We start from the raw sequence: 26,591 nt of genomic DNA, 5'->3' as shown, positions 1-26,591 counted from the left end.
GGTTTATATAATTGGCTGCTTCCATGTTAGGACATAAATAGGTACAATTGTTAAAGCTTGTTGGATAGATACTTTAATTATGATATAGTGTCCTTCCTCATCTCTTATTACAGTCTTTGGTTTAAGGTCTAATTTGTCTGATATAAGGATTGCCACCTCAGCTTTCTTTTGATATCCATTAGCATGGTAAATGGTTTTCCACCCCCTCACTTTCAATCTAGGTCTCCTGCAGATAGCATAGTGATGGTTCTTGCTTTTTTTATCCAATCTGGTACACTTTGTCTTTTGGTTGGGGCATTTAGGTCATTTACATTCAGAGTAACTATTGAAAGATACGAATTTAGTGCCTTTGTATTACTTTACAGAGTCACTATTTCTGTATATTGTCTCTGTTCCTTTCTGGCCTATGTTACATTAGGGCTCTCTCTTCACTTAAAGGATACCTTTTAATATTTCTTACAGGTCTGGTTTGGTGATCACAAATTCTTTTAGTTTCTATTTGTCCTGGAACCTTTTTATCTCTCCTTCTCTTTTGAATGATAGCGTAGCTGAATAAAGTCTTCTTGGCTGCATATTTTCCTCATTTAGCACTCTGTATATATCATGCCAGTCCTTTCGGGCCTGCCACGTCTCTGTGAATAGGTCTGCTGCCAGCCTAATGTTTCTACCCTTGTAGGTTACAGACCTCTTGTCCTGAGCTGCTTTCAGGATTTTCCTCTTTGTCTTCAAGATTTGCAGGTTTCCCTGTTATATGGTGGGATGTTGACTTATTTTTATTTGAAGGGGGTTCTCTGGGCCTCCTGGACGTGAATGCCTGTTTCCTTCCCCAAAATAGGGAAGTCCTCCACTATAATTTGCTCTAGTATACCTTCTGCCCATCCCACCATCCACTTTCCTCTTCTTCTGGGATCCCAATTATTCTAATATAGTTTCAGTTTATTGTATCACTTATCTCTCAAATTCTCCCCTCATGATATAGTAGTTATCTTTTTTCAGCTTCTTTATTATCCATAATTTTGTCTTCTATATCACTAATTCTGTCTTCTGCCTCATTTATCCTAGTTAGTGGCTCCATTTTTTATTGCCTCTCATTAATAGCCTTTTCGATTTTGATTTGGTTAGATTTTAGTTATTTTATTTCTCTAGAAAGGGATTCTCTAGTGTCTTCTATGCTTTTTTTCAAGACCAGCTAGAATCTTTGTAGCTGTTATTCTGAACTCTAGTTCTGACATCTTACTTATATCCATACTGATTAGGTCCCTGGCAGTAAGTACTGCCTCTTGTTCTCTTTTTTGAGGTGAGTTTTTCCATCTTGTTATTCCGTCCAGAAAAGAATAGATGAACAAGAGAACAAAATGTTAAAATGGCAACAACGACCCCAGAGAAATAGACACTAAACAAATCAGAAGAGATCTGAAACCAAAAAAGATAAAATAATAATTTGTTTTTTTTAAAAAAGAGAATATAATCAGACAAGTGAACAGAACAGAGCAATACATTATATCCTTAGTGTATTTTGGTCTGTTTGTTAGAAGAAACTGCATCTCAAAATTGTAAAGAAAGAAAAACATACATATACAAAAAAATTAAATGCAACAAAAGGAGTTTTTTAAACTCCATTTAAAAAATCTTTTTAAATTTTCATTTTCAGAGTTACATTCTGTACTTCAAAGTACTTAAAAGTACAGAATGTAACTCTGAAAATGAAAATTTAAAAAGATTTTTTTAAAGGAGTTGATAAAGTAGGAAATTAATGGAAAAAGGAAAGAGAAAATAATTAAAATTGAAATAGTAAAGAATCATGGGGAAAATACCATGAATTCTATATACTGTTTTCCCCTACCGCTGGAGTTTTGCAGTTCTCTGTGATCAGTAAACTTGGTCTTGGCCCCTTCTTGGGGAGGGGCCTGTTGTGCTGATTCTCAGGTCTCTTTTCTCTGGGCGGTATTATACCACCCTTGTCAGTGGCCAGGGTAAGTAAGTGGTTCCAGACTTCTCAAAGTAGTTTTTGTTCCCTGAAGGTTTTTTGCGCTGGCTTTAGAGGATGAGAATGAAAATGGTGACTTCCCAATCTCCAGTGCCAGAACCCAAAGCTCAGGGTCCCATTCTGCAGTGCACTTTCAGGAAAAAGCAGTCAGTCACTCCTGTCTCCCTGGTCTCCACCCACACTTCGTGCTCACCCAACCTGTGACTGAGTGTTTCAATCTTAGGTGTGTGACCCCTTTTCCAGTCTGCAAACCCTGCAGACTCCTGTGATACGTACTTGCACCACTCCTCCCCAGGGGAGGAAGGGGGTTCTCACCACACTTCTGCTGCTTGCTGGGCCCCTGCTCAGAGAGCAGTCACCAGACTGCTGCTGTTTGCCGTATATGGCAGCACCGAGCTCATAGCCCACTCCTAGGCTTGCTACCTACAGCTGGCTTCCCTGCTCTGATGCCTGGGAGCTCTGCCTCACTGGTCGCCCGATCTTCCTTTGACTCCATGGATCCTGAGACCACACTCTCCCTCATAGGATTTTGCTCTGCTTTCAGGCAGGGACGTCCTTCACCATAGCAGACTTCTTAAAGTTCAGATTTTGTGCTTGCCTGCTATGTCACATTCTAGTAGCTCCATAGGCTTTCCCCTCCCCCGGTTTATCTTCCAAAATATCCCCTTGGATTTGCTTCCCAGCACCTCCTACCTTGCAGAAAGTGGTCGCTTTTCTATTTGTAGAATTGCAGCAATTCTTTTCTTAGATCTCCGGTTGAGTTCACAGGTGTTCAGAGTGATTTGATAGATAACTAGCTGAATCCCTGGGACCAGAGGAAACTAAGGTCTCCTACTTCTCTGCCATCTTGGACTATTCTCCCATTTTGTTTTCTTTTTAAATTTTTTTTTCATATTAGTAGCATTTGAATTTATAAAGATGAGCATGATTTTACCATTGGCCAAAACACATATAAAATTTTCCATCTTAATTATTTTTAAGTGTACAGTACAACAAAGTTAACTATGTGTGAATTCTTACGCAACAGATCAGTTTCATCTCACAAAACGAAAATTCTATACCCACTGACCATTTCCCCTCTTCCTCCTCCCCAGTCCCTGCCAACCCCTGCCCTGCTTTCTAAGATGTCTTTTTAACTTTCAGTCCATCCGAGTCCTCAGCCTTTTACTTTCTGGTTCAGCTTTTGTGCTTATAAAACAAATGTTTATTGTCACAAATAGTAAATACCCACTTGCCAGCGCTCAGGGAACATTGCTACTAGCACCCTAAAGGCTTTTCATGTACCCCTTTCTAGTGACAACTCACTCCCTTTCTCTTACATCACCACTGTCCTCACTTTTATGGTATACATTCCCTTCCTTGGCTGATCCTCTAAGTTTGTTTCTCTAAAACAAGTCAATTTAGTTTTGCCTGATTCCAAACTTTATGTAACAGTATCATAGTGTGTATATTCTAATTTGGTTTTGTCACTCAGTATTATTTGTAATGTTAGTCCATGTTATTACCTGTGACTGAAGTTTGTTTGCATTGCTAGGTGCTATTCCATTGTGTGAACATACCACGATATATTTGTGCATTCTCTTATCAACAGACAGGGGTTTTTGAGACATTTATGACCATTTTTGTACGAACATTTTCTTCACACACATCTAAATACATCTCCTACTCCGCTTTTTTTTTTCCAGATATAGGCCTACATAGAACTGCATGTAGGACCATGAAATATAGTAAAGAAATCATTAACTTTAGTAGATAATGCCAGACTGTTTTCCAAAGTGTTCGAAACGATTTGAACTACCAACAGCCAAAATTGAGAGAGTCTAAAACATATTCTCACCATCATTTGCTGTTGTCCTATTTTTTTTTTTTTTGTCATTTAGTGAGTGTTTAGTAGTATATTACTGTGGTATCGTTTTTTATGTTGTTGATCACAAGTAAGGCTCCACACCTTTTTATGTATTTACTGGCCATTTGGATTTCTTCCTTTGTAAAGTATCCATGTAGATGTTTTGATTACTGTGGTGGTATTTTTCATGTTGTTGATTACAAGTGAGGTTCCACACCTTTTCATGTATTTACTGGCCATTTGGATTTCTTCCTTTATAAAGTGTCCATGTAGAGGCTTTGCTCATTTTTTCACTGGGTCATTTGCCATTTGCCATCTTGTTTTTGAGAGTTCATTATATATTCTGGACATAGGCTCTTTGACGGTTTTATATGTTATAAATATCTTCTCCTTTCTTGCTTATCTTTCCTTCTCTTCATAATGCCTCCTAATGAATGTATAATCTTAATTTTGACATAGTCAAATTAGTCTGGTACTTTTCAGTGTTGTTTGAAGATGATGTAAGTGACCTTTAAAAATCTAATTTGTTTCCTTAACTGAAAAAAACCAATATTTAAATGTGCTTATTGTAAGCTTGAATTCTTTACAGCTAAGAACTTGGCAGACCTTCTCTTCAAAGAGAATGTCAATGACAGTAATGGCCACAATGTTCAACATTTGAAGAACACTTTCATCATTTTCACATTTAGGTTCCCCATATAACCTAGAATTTTTAAATCATTATAATTCTGTTTGGCTCTCCTTCAACAAATAGATCCTACAGCATATACGATTATCTTATTTTCCATAACTCCCAACCGAGTACCATCCTGTGCCACCTTATGGTGCTGTTATATGTGCATATGGGGTCCATATGGGCATATGTCCCATCTTTCCAACTGGGCTGAAACTCCTTGACATCAGAGGATTTGTAAATGCATCTTTGTATCTCCTGTGATGCTCTGCATTAAGTAAGCAACTAAAAAGGTGATAATAATATGCAGGGCCCCTGAATATTTAGTCCTTCAAAAGAAAAGAAAAATGAGTTTTAACAGACATGAGATCCTCGGATTTTCTTTTAAGGATTATATGGCTTCTTGCAGTGCTAATATAGGGGTGATGGTTGTTGATTATCCCTGCCACGTTTCAGCCACTCAGTATAATCACCTTCACTTTCCAGACCTTTGAATGAACAACTGATTTGTCTTCCACATCCTCGTCTAGTCTACAGTATGGCCCCTGGTGGAGATACTGATTGGAGCCAAGGGCAAGCACAGATAATTCAGAGCATGGATAATCTACTTTCTTCTTAAATGTCACAAAATCCAAAATATGTTTATGTACATTTGCTTCTCAGGTAGAAATGAGTCCTCTGGAAAATGCAATTGAAGTGTTGGAAAATAAGAATCAGCAGCTGAAGACTCTGATTAGTCAGTGTCAGACAAGACAGATGCAGAATATTAATCCCTTGACCATGTGCCTGAATGGAGTTATAGATGCTGCGGTTAATGGTGGAGTTTCCAGGTATCAAGAGGTAAGGATTAGGTATTGTTGTTTGAAAGTTTTTAAATTGATTTCTTAGGGCCTCAGAAGTCTTTTTTCAAAACAAATACACAAATCCCCACGCTAATATAGGGTTACAACTGACACAGAGTCCTTGGTTAAATAGAGGAAACAGATAGTCATTTGCAATGCACAGTTAGTTAACACCATTTTCCAATCTGTGGTATTTTGAGGATAAGAGGATAAAGAGTGTGTGTGTGTGTGTGTGTGTGTGTGTGTGTGTGTGTGTGTGTTTTCTTGGTTAAATAAAGTGATCAGGTTATAAAAATTACTTAATAAATGTCAACCTTAAACCATTTCCCTGACCAAGGAGGTTCACAGGCATAGACATGTCTCATCTTGTTTAGAAGATACTTTAAACGGACTTTTCATCTGCCCTTGTGGTTTTAAACAGAAAGCCACAGCAGCCTGGGAGGTGAGAGGCCACCATTTTTGTCACACTGAATCTTAAAGCACTTTATTTTAGGATATAATGCTTATTGATTTGGATTTGCTGTTTGCTTGCTTTACCAAAGATACCTATTTACACAATTGCTGCTCTCCCTTAAACAATCCTTTCCTGTATTCCCTTTCTGACCAGATGCCCACAGTAGGAGTCGTTCCTCCTGCCCTTCAAATGTGGTTGACAGTGGTGTTTCTTCCAAGATGCCAGGCCTTTAGAAGCAGCTGTGTCTCTCACTTTTTAACTTTCCTGAAGTAAACTGACTCTCCATTCTCTTTCTAGGCATTTTTTGTCAAAGAATATATCTTAAGTCACCCTGAGGATGGAGAGAAAATTGCACGGTTAAGAGAGCTGATGCTTGAGCAGGTAAGTTGGGGACAGAAGCCGGTCACCTGCTCTTTCCTGCCTAGATATGCATGGTTACCCAGAGACCCAACTCCCTGGTTTTCTGTATCAGTGTTCTAATAGAAGCAGTCAGCCAAAGGTTATAGATTCGTCTGTAATGTATTCCAACTTGCTCATTTTCAAATCTACTCTCCAGTTCAATGCAAAAATAAATTTAACAGTGAGTAAATTATGGCAGCCCCTTATGAGAGACAATTTCATGTAGTTTCTTGGAATACCGTTTGAACATTCTCTCCCTAAAGGCTTGCTGTAGGCTTGGTGCCAACTTTTCACTCAAAATTTTGGGTTCACGTAAGTTCAGGCCAACTGAAAATAAATGAATAGGTAAATGAATGAGGGAAGGAATGAGATTCTTACTTAAGTATTCCTGCGAAGGGGCAATCAATAGACTTTGCTTTAAAACAAAGACTAAGCCTATCGATGATAGGATATGGACAAAATGAGATAACAAACGCATCATTTTCTATTCCAAAAAAGCATAGTTTGTTTTTATTTATATAGTTCCAGCAAGCACAAAGAACTAGAGTAATCTCTTGCCTGCTGTGTTCCTGCAGCTAGCTCTCGGCCTGAAAATGGTTGGAAAACCTAGGTGGGAGACGTGGTAGTTAAGAGGCTGAGGTAAATAGGAAATAAGAACATTCAACACTCCTATAACAGTGGAATACATATGAAAAAATGTGACCAAAGCATCTCCTTCTACTTGATAATACCAAATTAATCAACAAATAAGGCATGCCCTTTTGGGTAAGAAAATGATGAGGTTGGATCTGATTTTCATCATTTTATGCTCTGCAGGCTTAACCCACAGAACTTAATACTGGGGAGTCAGAAGTGGCCATGGACAGGTACCATGGCTGGAAGAGGGTCAGTTATGCAGCTTCTGGAAAAAAGAAAGGAGTTACTTTAAAGTGACCTGCAAGGATTTTTTTAGTATATGTGCTGCCAAAGAGAGTACAAGGTGACCTGCAAGGAAATCGAGAATAAGCTAAGTTCTGGATGTAGCCCTGGGGCTCATGTAGATACTAGAAGTGAGCAAGTTAGTTTATCCAGTTCTTAGGATTATGGAATGACTGTGGCCTTTGTTGATATTCAAAAATCAGTATTTAACTTGAGTACATCTAGCGAGAGGCTTGCCTCACTGCAGGACTCAACTGGTGTTCAGTCTGACTGAATTCTTTCCCCTGCATTAAAATTAAAAGGGCCAAGAAGACTCTCTAGAAAAATAAATTGGGAACTTCTGTTTCCTCCACATCCTGTCTGATGTTCATAGGGCCTTATGGAAAGAGCCTTGGTATAGGAGACTTTAGATCTCTGTCATAGGATAAGCGGTACAAGTGACTGCCATGTGACTTTGGGCGATCACACCATCTCTTTGAGACCGTAGCAGTGGGCGGTTAGGCTAGCCGAGGCCACCGTCCTCGGCTGGACCTCTGTGAGGTGATTCAGATAAACTACCTAGGGGCCTCGGAGATGCTCTGCCCCAGGGCTCTTCCAGAAAGGACTTGTTGAGCCAGCTGCTGGGAGTGGTGGCCATCGACAGACAACTGTTGGTGCTCTGGTCCTTCAGCCATTGCCTCAGCTGCCGAATGCCACCTGGCCCAGCATCACCACCTTCCTGGCGGTCCCACATCCGGTGACTGAGGAAGAAACAGCCCAGCCATCTGGGCCCAACACAGGACAACTCTCACAGCCTGGTTGAGGCCCAGAGATCCCCTGGTGTGGGCAGAGGCTGACATGACTGCCATGTTCCCAGATTCTTTTTAGTCAGTCCTGCTTCTGTGCCTGCTTCATGCAAACAGTGATGCCAGGTGACTCCTCAATAAACATCCTCATCTCCATGCCAGGGTCTACTCCTGGGAGAACTCAACCTTCGATGTGATTTGGACAAAACAGAATTTGCCTTATAGCGAGTGTTTAAAAACTGGATTCCTACCCTGAGGTCAACTCTTCCACGCCCTTTTCCCTTCACCAGACCCTTCCTTTACCCCTCAGACATCCACTCCACCCTCACTACTACTTTTTTTTAAATTTTTTTCTCACTACTCCCTTTAAAGGTGTCCTTGAGGTCTGAGGTATTTTTATCTTTATGCAGATATGCTGGCAGTGGATAGGGGCTGCCACAGTCCTGTCCCCCTACAGAAAGTGCTGGACACTTTAACCTACCAGGTTCAGTCCTATTTGACCTGAGCTTTCAATCTTAAATATTCACAAGATATAAAGATAAAACCCAGTGTGATAAAGCCCATGGTATGATATGCTTTCCTCACAGTCCATGAAATTTGTTTTTCTGACAACTTTAGTACCGGGGCATTTTTTTTTTAAATGTAAAAGGCAGCTGACACTCAGAGGAATGAAGCAGTATTCATAGTTGAAGAACAAAAAAAACTTGAATGTTTGTGTTTATTTATTTTGGGACTTCACCACTGGAAACCACCCCCTCCCTTTTTAAGTTAGAGCTGCTCCTTATTGCATTATAAGTGAACCAGAATAATCGTTAACAAAAACAAAAAGCATAGCAACTATGATAGAATTTCTGTTCCCATTTTACCTGCATGTCTTCCTCAACAAATTTGGGAAATCTTGAGCTGGTGGGCGGCGGGGGAGATGAATAGGCACAGCAGAACCTGAAGGAAGAGAAAAGAGTATCGTGGAAAAGGGAGTGTCATCCAGAGAAGAGATCCCTTGGGGAGCAGCTCCTTCCCAGTCCTGTGCAATGTAGATGGGGGCCAAGCAACACATAAGTGCTTAGAAGGGAGAGCAGTGTGGAGATTCCTCAAGAAATTAAAAATAGAGCTTCCTATGACCCTGCAATTGCACTACTGGGTATTTACCCCAAAGATTCAGATGTAGTGAAAAGAAGGGCCATCTGTACCCCAGTGTTTATAGCAGCAATGGCCACGGTTGCCAAACTGTGGAAAGAATGAAGATGCCCTTCAACGGACGAATGGATAAGGAAGATGTGGTCCGTATATACTATGGAGTATTATGCCTCCGTCAGAAAGGATGAATACCCAACTTTTGTAGCAACATGGCCGGGACTGGAGGAGATTATGCTGAGTGAAATAAGTCAAGCAGAGAGAGTCAATTTTCATATGGTTTCACTTATTTGTGGAGCATAACAAATAGCATGGAGGACAAGGGGAGATGGAGAGGAGAAGGGAGTTGAGGGAAATTGGAAGGGGAGGTGAACCATGAGAGACTATGGACTCTGAAAAACAACCTGAGGGTTTTGAAGGGGCGGGGGGTGGGAGATTGGGGGAACCAGGTGGTGGGTATTAGGGAGGGCATGGATTGCATGGAGCACTGGGTATGGTGCAAAAAACAATGAATACTGTTACGCTGAAAAGAAATAAAAAATTTAAAAAATAAACTGAAAAAAAAAAAAAAAAGAAAAAAGGGTTGTTATTCCAGATCTAAAATATACTGCAAAGAAACTTTGGGTAGCAGGAAAATCAGAAAGACTTCAGTTTGAATCCCCATTTGTCTGTTAGTACATGCAGGATTGTTCTGATCCTCACCTGTAAATGAAGGATTGCTCCTCTGTGGGGTAAAGAGGATTAGCTATAGCAGATGCAGAGTGCCCGGTACAGTGCTTGACCCCTAGCAGTCACTTGGTGGAGTTCCTCATTGATGTGGGTTTTTTCCTTGTTTCGTTCTCAAGGCACAGATTTTGGAATTTGGTTTGGCCGTGCACGAGAAGTTTGTACCTCAAGATATGAGACCCCTACACAAAAAGCTGGTCGACCAGTTCTTTGTGATGAAGTCAAGTTTAGGGATTCAGGTACGTACCCAAAGTGTCCATAGGGGGCAGTCTGACCACTGCCGGTTTGCTTTTTGTTAGAGGGACGACGATGAAGTATCCAATAGTGACATCTTTTGGTTTTTCTACCAAACTGCACCATCTTACCATGGAGTCCTCCAGTATTAAAATTTTGCATCATCTTCTATTTGCCCTGTTCAACTCTTATGAGAACAAAAAAGGGCGAGAAAGCTTGATAATGCCAAAACTTAACTTTTTTAAACTTAATAAAGATTTCGTAACAATATGCTAAAATACCTCACAAGTCATTTTGCCCCTACGATTGCACATCTAAAATATTTCCTTCACTCCCTCTCTAGGAGTTCTCTGCTTGTATACAAGCCAGTCCAGTCCATTTTCCTAATGGAAGCCCCCGCGTGTGTAGAAACTCAGCCCCTGCTTCCATGAGCCCAGATGGTACCAGGGTAATTCCTAGACGCAGGTAAGTCATATTCTGAATTATCTTACAATTTGGCATCTCCACAAGATGATCTGGAATGATTCTCTCATTCTTTATGGCACAATTTGTCAAATACGCTATTTCTTAATGAAATAATTAACCCGCGAGGCAGCTGCAGACATCTGTCACTGGTAAAACAGCAACAGCATGAGAAATAAATAAACTCAAACATTTGATTATATTGAGGCAAACAGGAGACAACAAAATGGGATGTGTATTTTTTTTCCTTTGGTTTTATACCACACCAGCATGCGATAAAGTACAATTCAGAGACTGAGTTAATGACCATTTTTTTTCCCCCAAAACAGCCCATTAAGTTACCCAGCTGTCAACCGATATTCTTCCTCCTCACTGTCCTCACAAGCTTCTGCTGAAGTAAGCAATATTACAGGGCAATCAGAAAGCTCTGATGAAGTCTTTAACATGCAGGTACTTGATTGGCTTTTTAATCGTCTGGTCGTGTGTATTCCTTTTCTGTCTCAATCATGAGAGTTTCTGTTCAGTCTGCTGGGCTCATGAACAGATCTGCGAGCAAGAATGTTAAGGACAAAGCTTTAAACACTCTTACTGCTTTGTTGGTCTCTGGACCCTCCAAAGAGGTTTCTACCAAAACTGCCCCCTCCACTCTCGTGAACAAGAACGGGAAAGCCCAGGCACACTGTGCAGGGTTGGCGTTGAAACCTGCCTCTGGTTTGCGTCTTCAGTTTGGGACCCTGGGAGCCTGTCGCGACACACTAGCTGCCTCTTAGCCTGGCAAAGTGGCCTTTTTTGCTTCATAGTACGTGGTTGAGAGGGCCGTTATAAAATTCCTCTACCTCTGTTCCTGTCAGAAAATTTTCATAATAAAAATATTTTTACTGAAGAAACAAAATAGTTTTTAAAGACATTAGTTAGGGTAACTCCTGCCACACAAAATTCTATTCAGACCCTACTAATAATAGAGTCTTTATACTGATTAGCAAGAAGCAGCTAAAATTTCCCTCTCCGCTGTCTTTAGAAAAGGGGCATGGCACCTACTGCCAATTTTATGCCTTGAACACATTTTTGAAGAAAACAAGAAGGTGTCTTCTGCTCTTTAGAAGCATTCCCCTATCTCTGTGGCCTCGGCTGGGAGTCCTTCCTTCCACGTGTCCCTCAGTCGGCAAGGGCACTGCTACCTGCTCCTTGGTCCCAGGGTGTCCCGGAAACTAACCTGAATATGTTCTGTTCGCCGGAGTCAAAATCTCAGATTCTTTTTCTTTTCGGAGTATTTTGTTTTTAAATCTCAAATTCGTGATTAATTCAGACAGGCTCCCTCATCAGTCAGAGATTTTTCTCTAGTTCTAAATGGCCCTTTGCTTTTCGTTTTCATTTCGTTTTGTTCTGGTTTGTTCTTTGGCTCCTTGGAAAGGAAAGGGCAGGGACTTTGTTTTCAGTATGTCCGTGCTGTGTGGAGTCTCTAGGCCGTGGGTGATAACAGCTCCTGTGTTTTTGCAGCCAAGTCCATCTACCTCAAGCTTGAGTTCGACTCACTCTGCTTCTCCTAATGTGACAAGTTCTGCCCCCTCGAGCGCCAGAGGTCAGTGGCAGGGTGTGGGGTTGACCCAGGGTGCCGCGTGGGAGCTGTGGCCCTCGGGTTCCTGAAGGATGGCCAGCGGCCACGGCACACGAGCCCTGTCCACGGCACACGAGCCCAGGCAGGTCCAGCACCTCACCCTGACGATCCTTCCTTTTCTTCTCTTCCCAGCTTCCCCCTTGTTGTCTGACAAACACAAACATTCCCGAGAAAACTCTTGCCTGTCCCCGAGAGAGAGACCGTGTAGTGCCATCTACCCAACACCTGTGGAACCTTCTCAGGTAGTCCTTGGGGGACGGAGATCCTAGAAAACAAGCCGATGTCTGGAATTGCTTACATATCTCTGCGGAAAAACCCTGTACCTGCCAGAGGCAACCAGATGGGCTTTGTTAGACAACAAGTCGATCTGAGTGAAGAGTGAACCTCTGTTCCATGCCTGTTGTTCACAGTTTCCGTTGGAGCCATATTTCTGATACAGATACATAGATTGTTGCCTGAGCAGTCGAGCGGAGCAGAAAATGGGAAATGATTCTTCCCTCCTTGACCTCGCTCTCTAGTTCACTGCTGCTGTTTAAACAGGGCAAGGGGTAATTAGGTGAATGAGCTGGAGTGTCTGTGTGTGTTTGTGTGTGTGTACCAGGAATTTCAAGCGACTTTCTCCATTAGCCAAAGACCCTGGAGAAACATGATCCGTCCAGCAGCCTTTCTTTTGGCCGCTACCTAGTTTGAGAGAACTTCACTTGATTCCTTTCTGAGGTACCCAGGAGCACAAGGACAATTTCTCTTCACCTTTGCCATTCTTGAATGTGTTGAGAGAAAAGCAGCTGGGGGCCCAGGCTTTCCCTGTACCCCAAGGAGTAAAGGCCCATGGTCCTCAGCTCTTGCCAGGACTTGAGGTTGAAGTGATCCTGACATAGGAAAGATGTTAGGGTTCGAAGTGGATGGCCAAGAAGGAACTTTTGAGATATCTTGGGTGCAAAAAGGTGATTTTATTAAAGAACAGGGGTAGGACACAGAGGTAGAAAGAGCTGCTCCCCCCCGGGTCATGAGGAGTGGCCCATTATAGACTTTCAAGTTGGGAGGGGCTTAGGGATAGTGTAAGTCTCTAAGGAATTTGGAAGCAAGGTTTCCAGGACCTTGAGGAGACGAGCTATTGTTGGGAAAAGGTCATTTATTACCATCTAATAAAACATGAGTCATGAGAGGTTCCGATGTATATCGGTGGGTGATATGCTTGTGGGATGATTGCCAACATGTATCTGCGGGGAAGGGGTTAGAGATAAAGGACGTTTCCAAAAGAATTGTTATATGTTAAAGTAGACTTACGGGATCCTAGGGGCCAGGGGTGGGGGGAGGGATTAGGCTAGGACTGCCTTTTGTCCTTAGCCAAGTGTCAACATGTAGGCAGTTGAGTCGCTAGAGGAATGTTCTCTCCCCATTTCAAGGATGTGTCAATGGGCTGTAGGTAGTAAGGAAATTTAGTAATTTTTCTTCTGCCTTTGTTTCCCACGTCCATCCCTCTTAGTCCAGGTGAGGGTAGGGCCAAGGGCTCGGCTCTCTGGGCACTTCAGGGGCTGTGAAGGGTGGTTTCCAACGTGGAGATTCTTGGGTAGCCCTGCATTTTGCCAATGATTTGGGAATAATTTAGGAGCGGAGAACAGTACTCATTTATGTTCCAGCTAATTTTTCTGTTTTTCTACACCACCCTGGCAGAAGTCTGTAGCTGCATCTGGAAATGGATGAGAGCGAGTGGGCTGTGGCTTGATTGGTTTATCTTTGCTGATTGTGTAATCTTCCCGAAAGCCCCAGGATGCCTGCTCTGCGCCACACTGCTGTCTCGCAGAAATTCTCTCTGAGTGCGTTTGGCTGAACCAGCTCACCAGTTTTCCTTCCCTTTGTCACTTGATGTTGCAAGGGAATTTCACACTTTGTTCCATCTGCTCCAGGAGCGCGCGTGTTGCCAGCATGGGGGACTCTGAAAGCCTTCCTTGATTAGCCTCCGGCTTTTCTGCTTTTGGTAAAATGTGAAGCAGTGTGTCATTGCCAAAACCCCTATAATACACATTGCTATGGTGCATCTACTTTTAAGGTCCTGCCCTTTTTCTTTTAAGTCCCTTTTTTTTTTTTTTAAGATTTTATTTTATTTATTTGAGAGAGAGAGACAGTGAGAGAGAGCATGAGCGAGGAGAAGGTCAGAGGGAGAAGCAGACTCCCCATGGAGCTGGGAGCCTGATGTGGGACTCGATCCCGGGACTCCAGGATCACGCCCTGAGCCGGAGGCAGTCGTTTAACCAACTGCGCCACCCAGGCGTCCCTGCCCTTTTTCTTTTAATGTATTAGGTGGAACCATGTAAAACTGGCATCTTCATGGGTTAAAAGCCGCAGAATAGTGTCCATTTCGGGTTTTTAACCTAGGACTCAACACATGTCCATTCACTAGAGATTTTTTGAGCTAATATCTCTTAATTCTTATGTTTCATACTGCCAGTCTAGCATTCTTATTTATAAAGAGCACCATAGCTTAACCGCTGCTTACTGTTTTTTCCTCCATTGTATTATGAAAACTTATTTACCACTTACATGTAAAATTGAATACAAACTTCTTAAACTTAGGACTCTTCTCCCCTTTTTTCCTTAAATATAATTGAATTCTTGGTTCCCAGGCTCATCATGTACCATATAAAAATTATTTTGAACCAATAGTTTCAGTTATGAGACAGTCATCTCATTTTCTAGAAGGTCTCCCATCACGGCATAGTGCGCCATAAAAACGGACTCTTATGCTTTTGCAGAGGCTGCTGTTTAATCATATTGGAGAAGGAGCCTTGCCACGCAGTGACCCGAATCTTTCTGCACCTGAGAAAGGTGGGTATAAAGCCAGCCCCTTCATTGCCGCTGCCCCCCCACTCCTGGCAGCTGTAAGGCTTTGTTTTGTCCTCATTTACTCCAGTCTATTGTGTGTCTTTGTGGAAGTTCAGATCTCTGGATCTTAATGATTGGGACTAATTTGCCCTTCAGGGAGTTCATGAAAGACAGTCTTTCCTGACACATCCTTTCAAACCTGTTTTCTTGTAGAATTGAACAGCAGAATCTGAGCAAGTTAGGAACCCCTCGGTTAAATGGCTTTTGGGGTCCCATCACCAAGGCAATGCCTATGCTCCCTGAAACAAAGCTGCTGAGGAGGCAACTTGTTCGGCACAGTGGAAATAGCACCTTCCCAGATGGGTTCCCTGGTCCCAACCTTGTTTCCCTTACAGAGCTCGCTCTGCCAGTTCATCTGTTGTTTGTGGGGACTCCTATACTACTACTTAGGAATTGCAATCCAGTGCATAATGGAGTGTGCCCTGCCTCAAGGTCATACAAAAAAAATGAGAAACCCATGCATAGCGGTTAATAGCTAATTAGCATCGGTGACAGGAGATGAAGAGCAGATTCAGTGTGACCCCCTCCACTGCACGGGTGGGGCCAGCAGCAAGTCACCCATTTGCCTCGTGCGGGGTCAAGCCTCAAAACTCCGAGTGGTCCTGTAAGCCCAGGACTTGAGCCGCTAATGACATGTTCCCATAAAGTGCACTTTAATTGTCCTCATTAAGAGCTAAACTGTATTGTCCTTGGACGACACGGATAGATTAACATTAAAACTTTCCTTGGGAGATTGAAACTAGTGAGATGGTAGCTGAAATGATTTTAAAACACGAATTTTGCTTTAATGTTACATGTCGAATGTTAATCTTTGCCTGGAGAGCTTAGAGTTTTTCTTAGCCCTTCTACCAAGGAAAACCACAACGCCAATTTAAAACGAACTGAGAAAAATTAATTTTTAAGAGTGGAGATTCCATCCCCTGAAATTGATGTGGTGATTTCGAGTAAAATGTTAAAATCCCAGCTGTGTCCATCAGATGGCAGTGTCTGTCCAGGGAGCAAACCACTAGCAATCTTGAGACTTGCTTTTGGAAACCTGATTTCCTAGCAGCTATTTATAATCTTGTGTGTCTTGCCCTTGCTTCTAACAGGAGTTGTTCCATATTTCTGCATCTTGCTGAAGCATGGAACAGACAAATTAAAAAAAAAGGGAATGATACGGTCCGTATGCCAAATTACTTTTTTTGAGGACTTAGGACATACTTCAGTCTAATCCATTGATTTCAGGAACAAGGGTCCTTTTGCCCAAGATTTGGTCTACAGGATGGTGTGATTCACCCTGCCAGGTAGTTGAAATATTAGCCTATTACTGTCTTCCCCCTTTTGGGGTGCCACTTGTCCAGACGTTTCCACTAAAAACTGACTTAGAAAATACTTCAGCGACTGTGTCCTCTTATCTGTTATCTATTATCTAAACACATTTGTAATTCTCAGCAAGATTCCACCGTTCTCCTGTGGAGATCTGTAGTTTTGTCTGACTGCTGGAGGGGAAATAAACAGACATGCTAGCACCCAATTAAATGTCAACTACAACTGTGAGGTAGAAAATTAAAGGTTTAGTATTTAGGAAGCTTTGGGGGTTTTTTTTGTTTTTGTTTTTTAATCCAGTTGATCTTTTCATTCCGGATAATTTCGACTTTCTTCTAAGATCTCAGGTGTTCGAAAGGGCAAAGTGGACCATGTGTTTTTAGCTGTGTTATTCCCTTCCAGCTGTGAATCCCACCCCTAGCAGCTGGAGCCTGGACAGTGGGAAAGAAGCCAAGAACATGTCGGATAGTGGGAAAATTATCTCTCCCCCTGTCCCTCCAAGACCCACACAAACTGGTGGGTATTTGAAGCATTTGAACAGTCACTTTTATAAAGTAACTTTTATGACTACTCCAGCTTGTCGTGACTTCCTCAGAGAAAGGTAGGCACTTGCTGTCTGAGGTAAAAACCTGAGTAGTTTAATTCATTCCCAGTGTTTTCCTTCTTTCCGGAATTTCTTACAACACTAAGTCAGACTGTACTCTGTTCCTCATGAGCTCCACAGACAGATGTCCTCCTGCTAGGCACTATCCTTAAAATTTGGGGAGGTACTCTAAGCTTTGCCAAGCCCTTAGGATTTTCTCTGTCCTTTGCTTGAACCACCTCATTCTTATCAACCTCTGCTAATTCAGCCACTTTACTCTTCCTCGGGACTGATGCCAGAGTTTCACATGGCCCCGAAATAGGAACTGACTAATGGTAACTTTGATAAGCTTGTGGGGTGCAACTAACCTCACATCCATTGCTATCCCTTGTATAGAGAGGTCTGTGTCCAGGAGTGAGTGAAATTTCTCAGGGTGCCTGGGTGGCTCAGTCTGTTAAGTGTTCCACTATCGATTTCAGCTCAGGTCATGATCTCAGGGTCGTGGGATCAAGCCCCACATCATGTTACATAGGACTCTGCACTCAGTGATTGCCTGAGATTGTTTCCCTACCCCTGTGCCCTTTCCCCACACTCGCCTTCTCACTTGCATGTGCACACCTTTTTTTATTTTTATTTTTTTTTTGACACAGCAAGAGCAGGACACAAGCAAGGGGGGTGGGAGAGGGAGAAGCAGACTTCCTCTGAGCAGGGAGTCTGATGCGAGGCTCGATCCCATGACCCTGGGATCATGACCTGAGCCAAAGGCAGATGCTTAGTGACTGAGCCACCCAGGTGCCCCTAAATAAATAAAACTTTTAAAAAATGTGAGATTTCTCAAGGGGTTGATTCAGGGTACTGCAGCCCTTCAGGTGATGGTTTAAGAAGCAAATTCTTAGGCTCAACTTAGAAGATCTGAGATCTGAATCAGATCAGAAAATCTGAATCGGATCACCATTTCCAGGATAAAGCCCTAGAATTGATATTTTACCAAACCCTTCTAGATTTTGAAAACCACTGAAAATTCTTAAGAAACTTTATGAGCTTATAGCAATAATAGACCCCCTTTCCAACTGAATAAGCCATTTGCTTGGTAACCTTGATATGGTACAGTCTTGAAGACCTCCTCTGCTGAATCTGCCTCTCTTGGTGATGGGGAGAGTCTTTTCAACATGTGCACACATCTAGAGTAGTTCTGGAGTTTACAAATACAACTGGCCTAAAAGCAAGAGCAAATACGACATTTTCTTCCCAGATTTTTCGGAGTTGCTCAATCAGGTTCCATTTGCTGTATTTTAGCATCTCATCTTTGTTTTTTTGTTTTCTTGTTTTTTTTTTACTGACTTTTTTTTTTTGACTTTTTTTTTTTTTTTAAACAAACTGTGTGCTACCCAGTTTGTTCTATACTAGTCAAAGCTAAAAGTCACCAACAGGTTTTGAAAAGCATGTGCGATTTTTCAACAGAACAAGAAATAACTAGGCTTCATCGATAACCCACATCCGAATACCACTGTGGCCTGAGACGGTTAAGACTCTTCAGCCAAGTAATTTGTATCTTATTCATGCTGTACATATATGCAAGGAGTCTCCAGTTTAAACTGGTTGTATCACTCATGTCAGAAACTTGAAAAGCATTTTCAGAGGAACAACACTATTGATGGTAGGTAAGAGCCTAGGCCCAGTCAAACTTGGAGGCAAGGATACCGACGGCACCCTTTTAGGTCTCTGGGGGAGAAGGCCTTTCTAGAAAAGCTCTGTGGACAGACTATGGCTGCAAGGGCTGCTCTGGAACCACGTGGTGGGGTCCCGGAATGCCGGGCTCAGGAGGAAGAAGAGCCTGTGCTGTGGTAAACCTGGACCACACAGAGCGGTGGCAGTAACACAGTTCCCAGTCAGCACTCTGTTTCTCCGCTCATGCAGGATTTTCTTCTGTCAGCCCCCACCGCAAGCCACAGGCTAGCACTAACACCGGTGTCTGACAGTAGCAGGTGCTGCACACCCCCACGGGGCCACCAAGGGCCACGCCCCCTCGTGCACTAGCTCACAGGTGACCCCACCTCTCCCCGTTTCACCTGGAAGGGCTGCCCTCCCTTCTGCACGGATTGCTCGCCGGGTCTGTCCTCACATCGTCATCTGTGCTCACTGTCGCCGGATCTGTAACTGTCTGTCTGTATTTCCTCCAGCCTCTTTCTAGTTTCCGCAAGAGTTGTAAGCCTCACTTTGGCAGCTGGCAGAAGGGCAGCTGATCACAGAGCCGCAAACCCTGAGCTCAGTGAAACCTCTGTAGTGGAACTCGGAAATCTGACTTCCCCTCCTCGTGTTGGCTGTGTCACGGCAGCTTTCTGTGTGTGTGGTTGTGTTCCAGGGGGCTGGACCTGACCTCTGAGCACACAGAGCAGGGCCATCATGGGCTGCATCCCAGCTGGAGGGCTAGGAAACCCAGGGGGAGAAATAGAGAGACAGCACCTCTTTGCTGAAATAACAACATCCATAGAGCACCACCCCCATCCGGCCCCGCCCCGCCCTGCCCCCCCGCCCTGCCCCCCACCACTGCCCCGGGACAAAGGGAAGACCTGAGTACAAGCATGAAGGGGGAAAATGGAAAACTTCTCACTTCTTGTTTGGATGTGGCCAAGGGTTTTCTGTTTGGGGAGTACTGGATGTGAGGGCCGGGGGCTGGTGTAGTTTATTCTCACGGACCCCTTCTAACCTGCCTAGGTGGCAGGAGTGTCCCCATTGCTGCTCAAAGTCGGCAGCTATTTTCCGAAGTCTCTCCCTGGCACATCACACCTAAAAGCACCTTTTGAAACAGATCAGGCAGTGGAAAAGCATCTGGGCTTCTGGAAAATGGGACATTGGACCAGTTCGAGTTCCTGTCACTTCTGTATAGCATTATGTATGTGCTGGTGACTTTTCACTAATTCTCCCGTGTCTTGGTGGGGAGTCTGATTCGGAAATGCATCATTCAGTTTCTCCCCTATCCCCCCACCCCTTGCCTAGGAGGTCTTTAGGCACTGGACCATCTATATGGGTTTGTACACAGAAGGCATGTGCAGCTAGTGAACCTTCTGGTTTTTCTCAATTCAAAGCATTTCTCTCTGTTTACAGCTTCACCAGCAAGACATACAACGTCAGTGTCCCCCTCACCTGCTGGGAGATCTCCGTTGAAGGTACAGACTCCTATTTAGACTCAGGCTAGAGACTAGCCCCACATTCCTTCTTTCCTTACGTTTCATCTGTGGTTCATCACTGAGCTGCTTTCATAGGTACAGACCAGGCAAAGAACACCTAGAGAAGGGGTGAAGGAAGATTGGTAAGAAAACAGGCTTTCCTGTCAGGGAGCCTCCTCCATCAGTGCAGCCCTCTGTGTTCAGGTTATTGGCCTCATTCCCCAAATAGTGGCAGTGAAAATGTATGGACTAGAATCTTTGTATACACTGAATTAGGAAAGAAATATGGTCCCACTGAATTTCCTGGGATGTTTTCAGTCTGGCCTTTTGATTTCAGGGACATCAAAAAAAGAGAAAGAAAAAAATTTAAAAACTCAGCCATCAAACCCAGTTAAAGGGTCTCCTGGGCCTTTTTGCTTCTGTCGGCCCCACCCATTTGACAAAGTCAAACCCGACTTTCTCTCCTTCCATGTTTTATACTAATGTTTTCATTTACATTTGAGATACATACTTCATCATGAAAAACAAGACAGTAAAAGGAGTAAAATTTCTAGGAAACAAATTGAAAAGCTTTAAATTGATAGGTAAATGTAGGCTATTTAACATCTCTAAACATACAAAATCCCTCATGAAGGTAAAGAATAATATTTAGTTTCTATCCAAATTGAATCAGTCTGGCTGTAGGGATTGTCAATATCTACAGATACTGGTGTTCAGAGCCGCCGCACCAGAGGCAAATATGGGGTTGAAGTGGGTGTTAAAAGAATGATTTTGAATCTGAGTGAGGATTTACATGCTCCGTGTCCTTTTTGTTGAGAAGGTATTTCTGACTAATGTGAAAGAAAGAGACAAATTAGCTTCTAAAAACACACAGGGGCAGGTCGTGATCCAGTGCATCTGTGTTGCTAAGGATAGTTGCTGATAGAAACTGAGACTCTGGAAAACAAAAGCCCCAAAATGGAGAAAATTGCAAAGAAGTGTGATTTCATTTGCATTGCCAACGTTTCTGATGTAGAAATTTGCTGGAGAGTGCAAATTATTTGCTAGTTTGGTTTTTTGGGGTTTTTTTGGGGGGGGGTGGGTTTGTGTGTATGTGTGGTTTTTTTTTTTTTTTTTCATTCTGCAATGCAGCTGTTAATCATAACGTACCCGTGACTGCGTTAGCTTGGGCAGCCATAGACTGTCACGTTGCTGTGATGGGAAAGGAAGCAACATGATGTTTCCATATCTTACATTTGGCCTTACTCGCAAGGAGCTCCCACATATTGCTGTGCAATTAACATCTGCATTTTCCAACTTGATTCTGTAGAGCAGTAAGACGGAGTCTACGAGACTGATTCTGTCAAAAGAACTGAAGGCATGAAAATATTCAGGCAGCTACCAAACAGTCCCGTTTGGCAAGGTGGCATATGGTTTCTCTCTCGGCAGAGCTGGTGATGTTCTTACCGGCCAGGGGTAGCTCTGCAGCCATATCTACACAAACAGGGTTCGGAGAGAAAACAAATGGCATACTTCTGTTATGACTCCTGTGTTACATTAGGGGGCACAGTGCTACCAAGTTACGAGCTTTGCTATGACTAGAATGCAGTTTGTTGCCTTAACTCAGTTTTTCAGCAATTAAATGATGGAGTTAATCCTGTGGTGAAGACTGAGCTTACCTGTCTTATTTAAACTTGCAGTCTGATTTTTGATAGTGGACAGCAGTGATAGTGCCCTTAATTGGCAACACTTCATTTTAGGCTCCTGCTAAATGAGTTTGTGTCTCCCTGTATTATTTTGTTTAAAAAGAGAGACCAAGGTAGAGTTAGTCTAGGATAGCGTTTCAGAAATCTTCTCCATAGGGTATGGTTTTAGAGGCCATTACACAATAAATGAAAAAGTGGTCTGTGGTCAGCTAAGTTTAGAAAACCCTAGGCTGAGGTGTCCTTTCATTTTCTTGATTATAAGACTTTAACATGCTACTATGCCTTGAATGCACTCAAGGAGCACACAATATGCAGCATTTCCCAGTAGAACCCTGCTCTCACAGAGCATCAGTTAGGACTCCTTTTCCGTAGGACACCAGTTGGGGAATTAGCAAATTCAGATGCCAACAGAGTAGACCGCTAACATATTGTGAACAAAATGTGAACAAAGGAGGCTGGTAGAACACAATGTGAAGACCAAAGTAAACTGAAGAATTCATGCCCCATCTCCAGGGGAAAGCCCTTCCTGTTTCAAAAGATTGTCCCCATTAAGAGAAAGCAAGCCGTTTGTTGCTAGAACTTCTATTTTTTTTTTTAACGTAACGCCAAAAATATTGGGGTTTTTATGAGAAATCGTCCTATTTTACAAAATTAGTAACCAAGTCCGTTTCTTTAAAAACGTGCCAGAAGAAACAGGTCCCATTTCAGTCTAGAGCCGGAGAGGAGCCCGAGAGCTGCTGCTTCAGCTCAGGGGTCAGGAATGGGAGGGAGAGAACTGAAGTGCAAGGCTAGGGCGCCTCACTCCTCCTCCGGAGGTCTTTGGTAGGAGGCCCACCCAGGTCAGGCTGCTCTCGCTCCTGTCCTCCAGTTCTGCCCATCCCTGCTGAGCTAGAAGGGGGAAAGGGCACCGCCCAAGCTTTCTGTCGTTTCTGCGGGTTCCCCATCTTTCAAATGATGGGACTACTTATATACCTCTGAATTTTCTTCCTGATTACTTTTAGCTTTTTTCTGCCCCAAAAAAGAGTAGCTATGGGCAGCAAGGTGAACAAACGGAGGGGATAGCAGGTGAATGCCAGAGGTCCGTCTTGCTGCGGAGAGGACACGGCCTCCGATCTGAGGCCGGGTTGTGTGCATGAGTCCCACAGCAGGGCTGCCAGAAGTAAGCGCCACAGTGTGGGCGGCTTCAACAACAGGGACGGATTTCCTCACAGTTCAGGAGGCGCAGGATCCAAAAACAAGGTGTCGGGAGACTCGGTTTCTCCCGCGGCCCCTCTCCTTGGCTTGCAGATGGGCCGCCTTCTCCCTCTGCTTTAACGCGGTCTTTGCACCTTTGGGGCCTCTCTACCCAAATTTCTTCCCATAAGGACACCAGTCAGATCGGACAAGGGCCTACCGGAAAGGCCTCACTTTTAAGGTCCCCCCCCCCCGCCACCCCCACCGCCTTCAAGGCTCTGTCTCCACGTAGAGTCCCGTTAAGAGCGCCGGGGATGAGGGCTGGGGTTCAGGGCGGGAGGCTCGCGGGCAGCCCGGGACAGTGTTGATGACTCTGGCGCGTCTCCCCTCCGGCCTTTCTCTCGCCTTCGAGCAGGGCTCCGTGCAGTCTTTCACCCCCTCTCCGGTGGAGTACCACTCCCCAGGACTCATCTCCAACTCCCCGGTCCTGTCGGGCAGCTACAGCAGTGGGATTTCTTCTCTCAGCCGGTGTAGCACCTCGGAAACCTCAGGCTTCGAAAATCAGGTGAACGAACAGTCGGCGCCGGCGCCGGGGCCGAGCTACAGCGGGTCGGAGGAGCCGGGGCGCAAGGAGAGCAAAACGCCGCCGCCCTACAGCGTGTACGAGCGGACTCTGCGGCGGCCCGTCCCGCTACCTCACAGCCTCTCCATCCCGGTCACGGCCGAGCCGCCCGCGCTGCCCCCCAAGCCGCTGGCGGCGCGGCCAGGCCACCTGGAGAACGGGACCCGGAGGACTGAGCCCGGCCCGCGCCCCCGGCCCCTGCCCCGCAAGGTCTCGCAGTTATGAGTCCCTTTGCTGGTCCCCCGCGGCGACGCCGAGTCCTGGCGGTTTACAAGAGAATAGGCAGTAGGACGAGGAGACATTTAGTGTAGGCACTTTAATCACTTACTCAGATTTGTCTTTCAATGAATGGAATTAACACTTGCTTATTAATATGTTGCACAATATTAAAAGTTACTGATCTCAAACGCCAGATGTTCCATGAAGTATGGCTGACGTTCCTTACAATGTCTCTCGTTTGAAAGTGGTAAATAGCGTTAAAGACTTCTTTTGTATCTTTTTATGTTCACCTTTTTTATATAGTTTCATCTTAAACCAATAGGCTATTGTCGAACAATACGGCGCGTGATGATGTTGTATACTTTTTACTGAATACTTGATACTCCGAGAAAGCTTACTAAAGTCAATGCACATCCTAACACAATGATCCTTGCTTTAGAAGACTTCTGTACATAAGGGGAGATTTCTGGCTCTTTCCGTGAACAGACTGATCAGTGCACACCAACAGAGTTTCAAGTTAAAGCAGGCTACTCAGACAATATACTTAAGGGGTTGCAAGGACTAGGACTGCAAGTTATTTTGTTCCTGAAACAAAGTAACTCTTTAAGGTTGCTTTTGACATCTGACCACCATCTACTGTCTTAAAACTCTACCTTTGTGAATTGGTTGGTAAATCCTTTAGTATCCTGACATCATGGCATCTACTGTATTTCTTTTCAAGGTGCAATTTACTTTCAGAGTTCCAATCGGCTAGATTAAGCAAAAGACCCCAGGAGAAGTGTTTACTTGAATCTTGTGCTTCCGTACTTGATAGTTTCCTCCTCAGCATTTGTCATTGAAGAAGAGCAGATGTTCACGTGTTAAATAGGCACAAATTAATGTGTCCCATTAACAAGAATTCAGGAATCAATACAGGACAGTATTAAATCAATAGCGTAAATGAAGAAAAAAAACCTTGGAGAAAATATATTAGCATGATTAAATGGCAAAAGGACTTTCAAAAGGTAAGGGCATTAACTTTCAATCCTGCGCCAAATAGAATATTCTTCACAACTCTCCAAGCTCCTACCAGAGCTTGTCTTCTTGGCGGATCCTGTTTTTTGAAGGGTGAGAAGGCTATAGACCCCTCTGGCTTGAGTATTGCTGCGCAGCATCTCAGATCTAGGTAGGGATGTTAAAGCCACAGTTGCAGGAGTGTGAAAAAAAGCACCTTGTATGTAGTAATGTATTTTGTATCTTTGTTTTTTTCTTTTATTGACTGTTTATAACACTCAATTGACAATAAATATGAACTGTATTTTAAATCATACTGTTAAATATTTTCCCTCTTTTGTTGGGAAGCTCATTTTAGTTTAACCGTGTTTGTTTTTGTTGATAGCTTACCTGGAAGGCAGTGACCACTTTTTTATATTCTCTTAATGAAACCATTCAGCAGGTATATGCTGTTGAGGCTGGTTATAGAGGTTTTCTATGATAAATGTTCAAGTATTTTTGTACATAACTGGTTAATTTTAATAAGAGATACCATTATGTGTAAAAAAAAAAAAGTACAAATAAAAGCAAACAGTTGTGGATGCAGTATGATTGTTATAATTATGCCAAATACTTTATGTATGGAAAAAGAATATTTGTACATATGTGCTTTTAACAATAATTCTGCCATATTGACTTTACAGTTTTGAATGAATGTCAGAAAAATTAATATATGTTAAAATATTTATGTTTAGTGGAAGTATTCATTATTGAGAAAAGGAACATGAATTTTAGCTTTGTATCTTGCAAGTTTTGCAGTCGGGAATTTCTGGACTAGCTTTTGCTTTTGATGATAACACTTTGTGTTTGTAATCACATTCTTAAAAATATATACACACACACACATAGGAAGCTCCATATTCCTGTTGCTTTAAAGAAGTAAAGCCTTCCATTTAAATCAGTTGACATGCTTAAGGTAACAAAGCTTCTTTGATTTCCTTTTCCTTTGTAATTTAATAGATTGTTGACTAGTGCTTGGGCACTGTGTAAATCAGTGTTATTTGCTCTTGAAGCCATTTTTTAAAGAAGTTTTTTGGCAATGAACAGTTCAATTTATCATGTGTGTATTTCTGAAGCAGCTATATAGCAGAACATTTCAAAAGATTCTGTTAGCTCAGATGTTCATGTTGGTTGCTGCTGAATGGTAAATATTTAATAAAATTACCTGATTAATCTTAATATAACTGTCTTTATTCCTGTTGTCAACGTGTCTTTACCTGCAACAGAAGCTGCGTAAATCTCTTGGTCGGGATCCTGTTGATTGATGTTGTTAGACTCTTTGGTTGATAGATCCTGTTTTGGTGTTGTCTTGCCTTGGCTGACACATGTCTCCAGGCAAAGCTTATTTATACCTTGGAGAAAAAAAGTTGAAAAGGTAATGGTATTGGTAGTAACCAAAAGATAAGTGATTTACCTGGATACCAGACTAATTAACCTAAGGAGAGCCATTTTTTAAAAGTCAAGCCATCAGGGTGCCTGGGTGGCTCAGTCAGTTGAGCTGCCAACTCTTGGTTTCTGCTCTGGTCATGATCTTGGGGTCCTGAGGTCCAGTCCCCCTTCCCCCGCCCCCGGGGCTCTGGGTTGGGCGTGGATCCTGCTTGGGATTCTCTCTCCTCTCCCTTACCCTCTGCCTCTCCCCACCCCGCCTCACTCCCCCACCCACATGCTGGTGCTCCTGTGTGTGTGGGCGCACGCATGTGCACGCTCTCTCCAGAAAAAAAAAAAAAAAACCATCCACGTTTGTTTACATTGGAGTACTTGACACAGACAGGTAACTGCCAGGCATACAAAGGAGTAACTGCCTTTGTTAGCTCTGACAGACTCTATCCACAGGCCAGCTTTTC

The 26,591-nt window shown here is 43.2% G+C and overlaps 1 protein-coding gene across 4 annotated transcripts in view; it reads left to right on the top strand.

Annotated features, from left to right (window-relative positions):
- DOCK4 (dedicator of cytokinesis 4) overlaps window positions 1–25,926 on the top strand; it is a 430,453-nt gene extending 404,527 nt beyond the window's left edge. For 2 of the 4 annotated variants that reach the window (XM_044246394.1, XM_044246393.1), the window contains 11 exons: window positions 5,170–5,346; window positions 6,100–6,183; window positions 9,884–10,003; window positions 10,342–10,463; window positions 10,790–10,910; window positions 11,958–12,039; window positions 12,208–12,317; window positions 14,829–14,901; window positions 16,669–16,782; window positions 19,955–20,016; window positions 23,290–25,926. In XM_044246394.1, coding sequence (XP_044102329.1) covers window positions 5,170–5,346; window positions 6,100–6,183; window positions 9,884–10,003; window positions 10,342–10,463; window positions 10,790–10,910; window positions 11,958–12,039; window positions 12,208–12,317; window positions 14,829–14,901; window positions 16,669–16,782; window positions 19,955–20,016; window positions 23,290–23,721 — 1,497 coding nt within the window. In that variant the 3' untranslated portion in view covers window positions 23,722–25,926. The remainder of the gene's footprint in view (window positions 1–5,169; window positions 5,347–6,099; window positions 6,184–9,883; window positions 10,004–10,341; window positions 10,464–10,789; window positions 10,911–11,957; window positions 12,040–12,207; window positions 12,318–14,828; window positions 14,902–16,668; window positions 16,783–19,954; window positions 20,017–23,289) is intronic. The other 2 variants (XM_044246395.1, XM_044246396.1) reach the window with 2 other exon arrangements.
- The last annotated feature ends 665 nt before the right edge of the window (window positions 25,927–26,591 follow it).

The sequence above is a fragment of the Neovison vison genome, chromosome 4, assembly GCF_020171115.1.
Source record: "Neovison vison isolate M4711 chromosome 4, ASM_NN_V1, whole genome shotgun sequence".
Lineage (NCBI taxonomy): Eukaryota > Metazoa > Chordata > Mammalia > Carnivora > Mustelidae > Neogale > Neogale vison.
The sequence above is the reverse complement of the archived record's forward strand: the minus strand, read 5'-3'. Positions and strand labels throughout refer to the sequence as shown.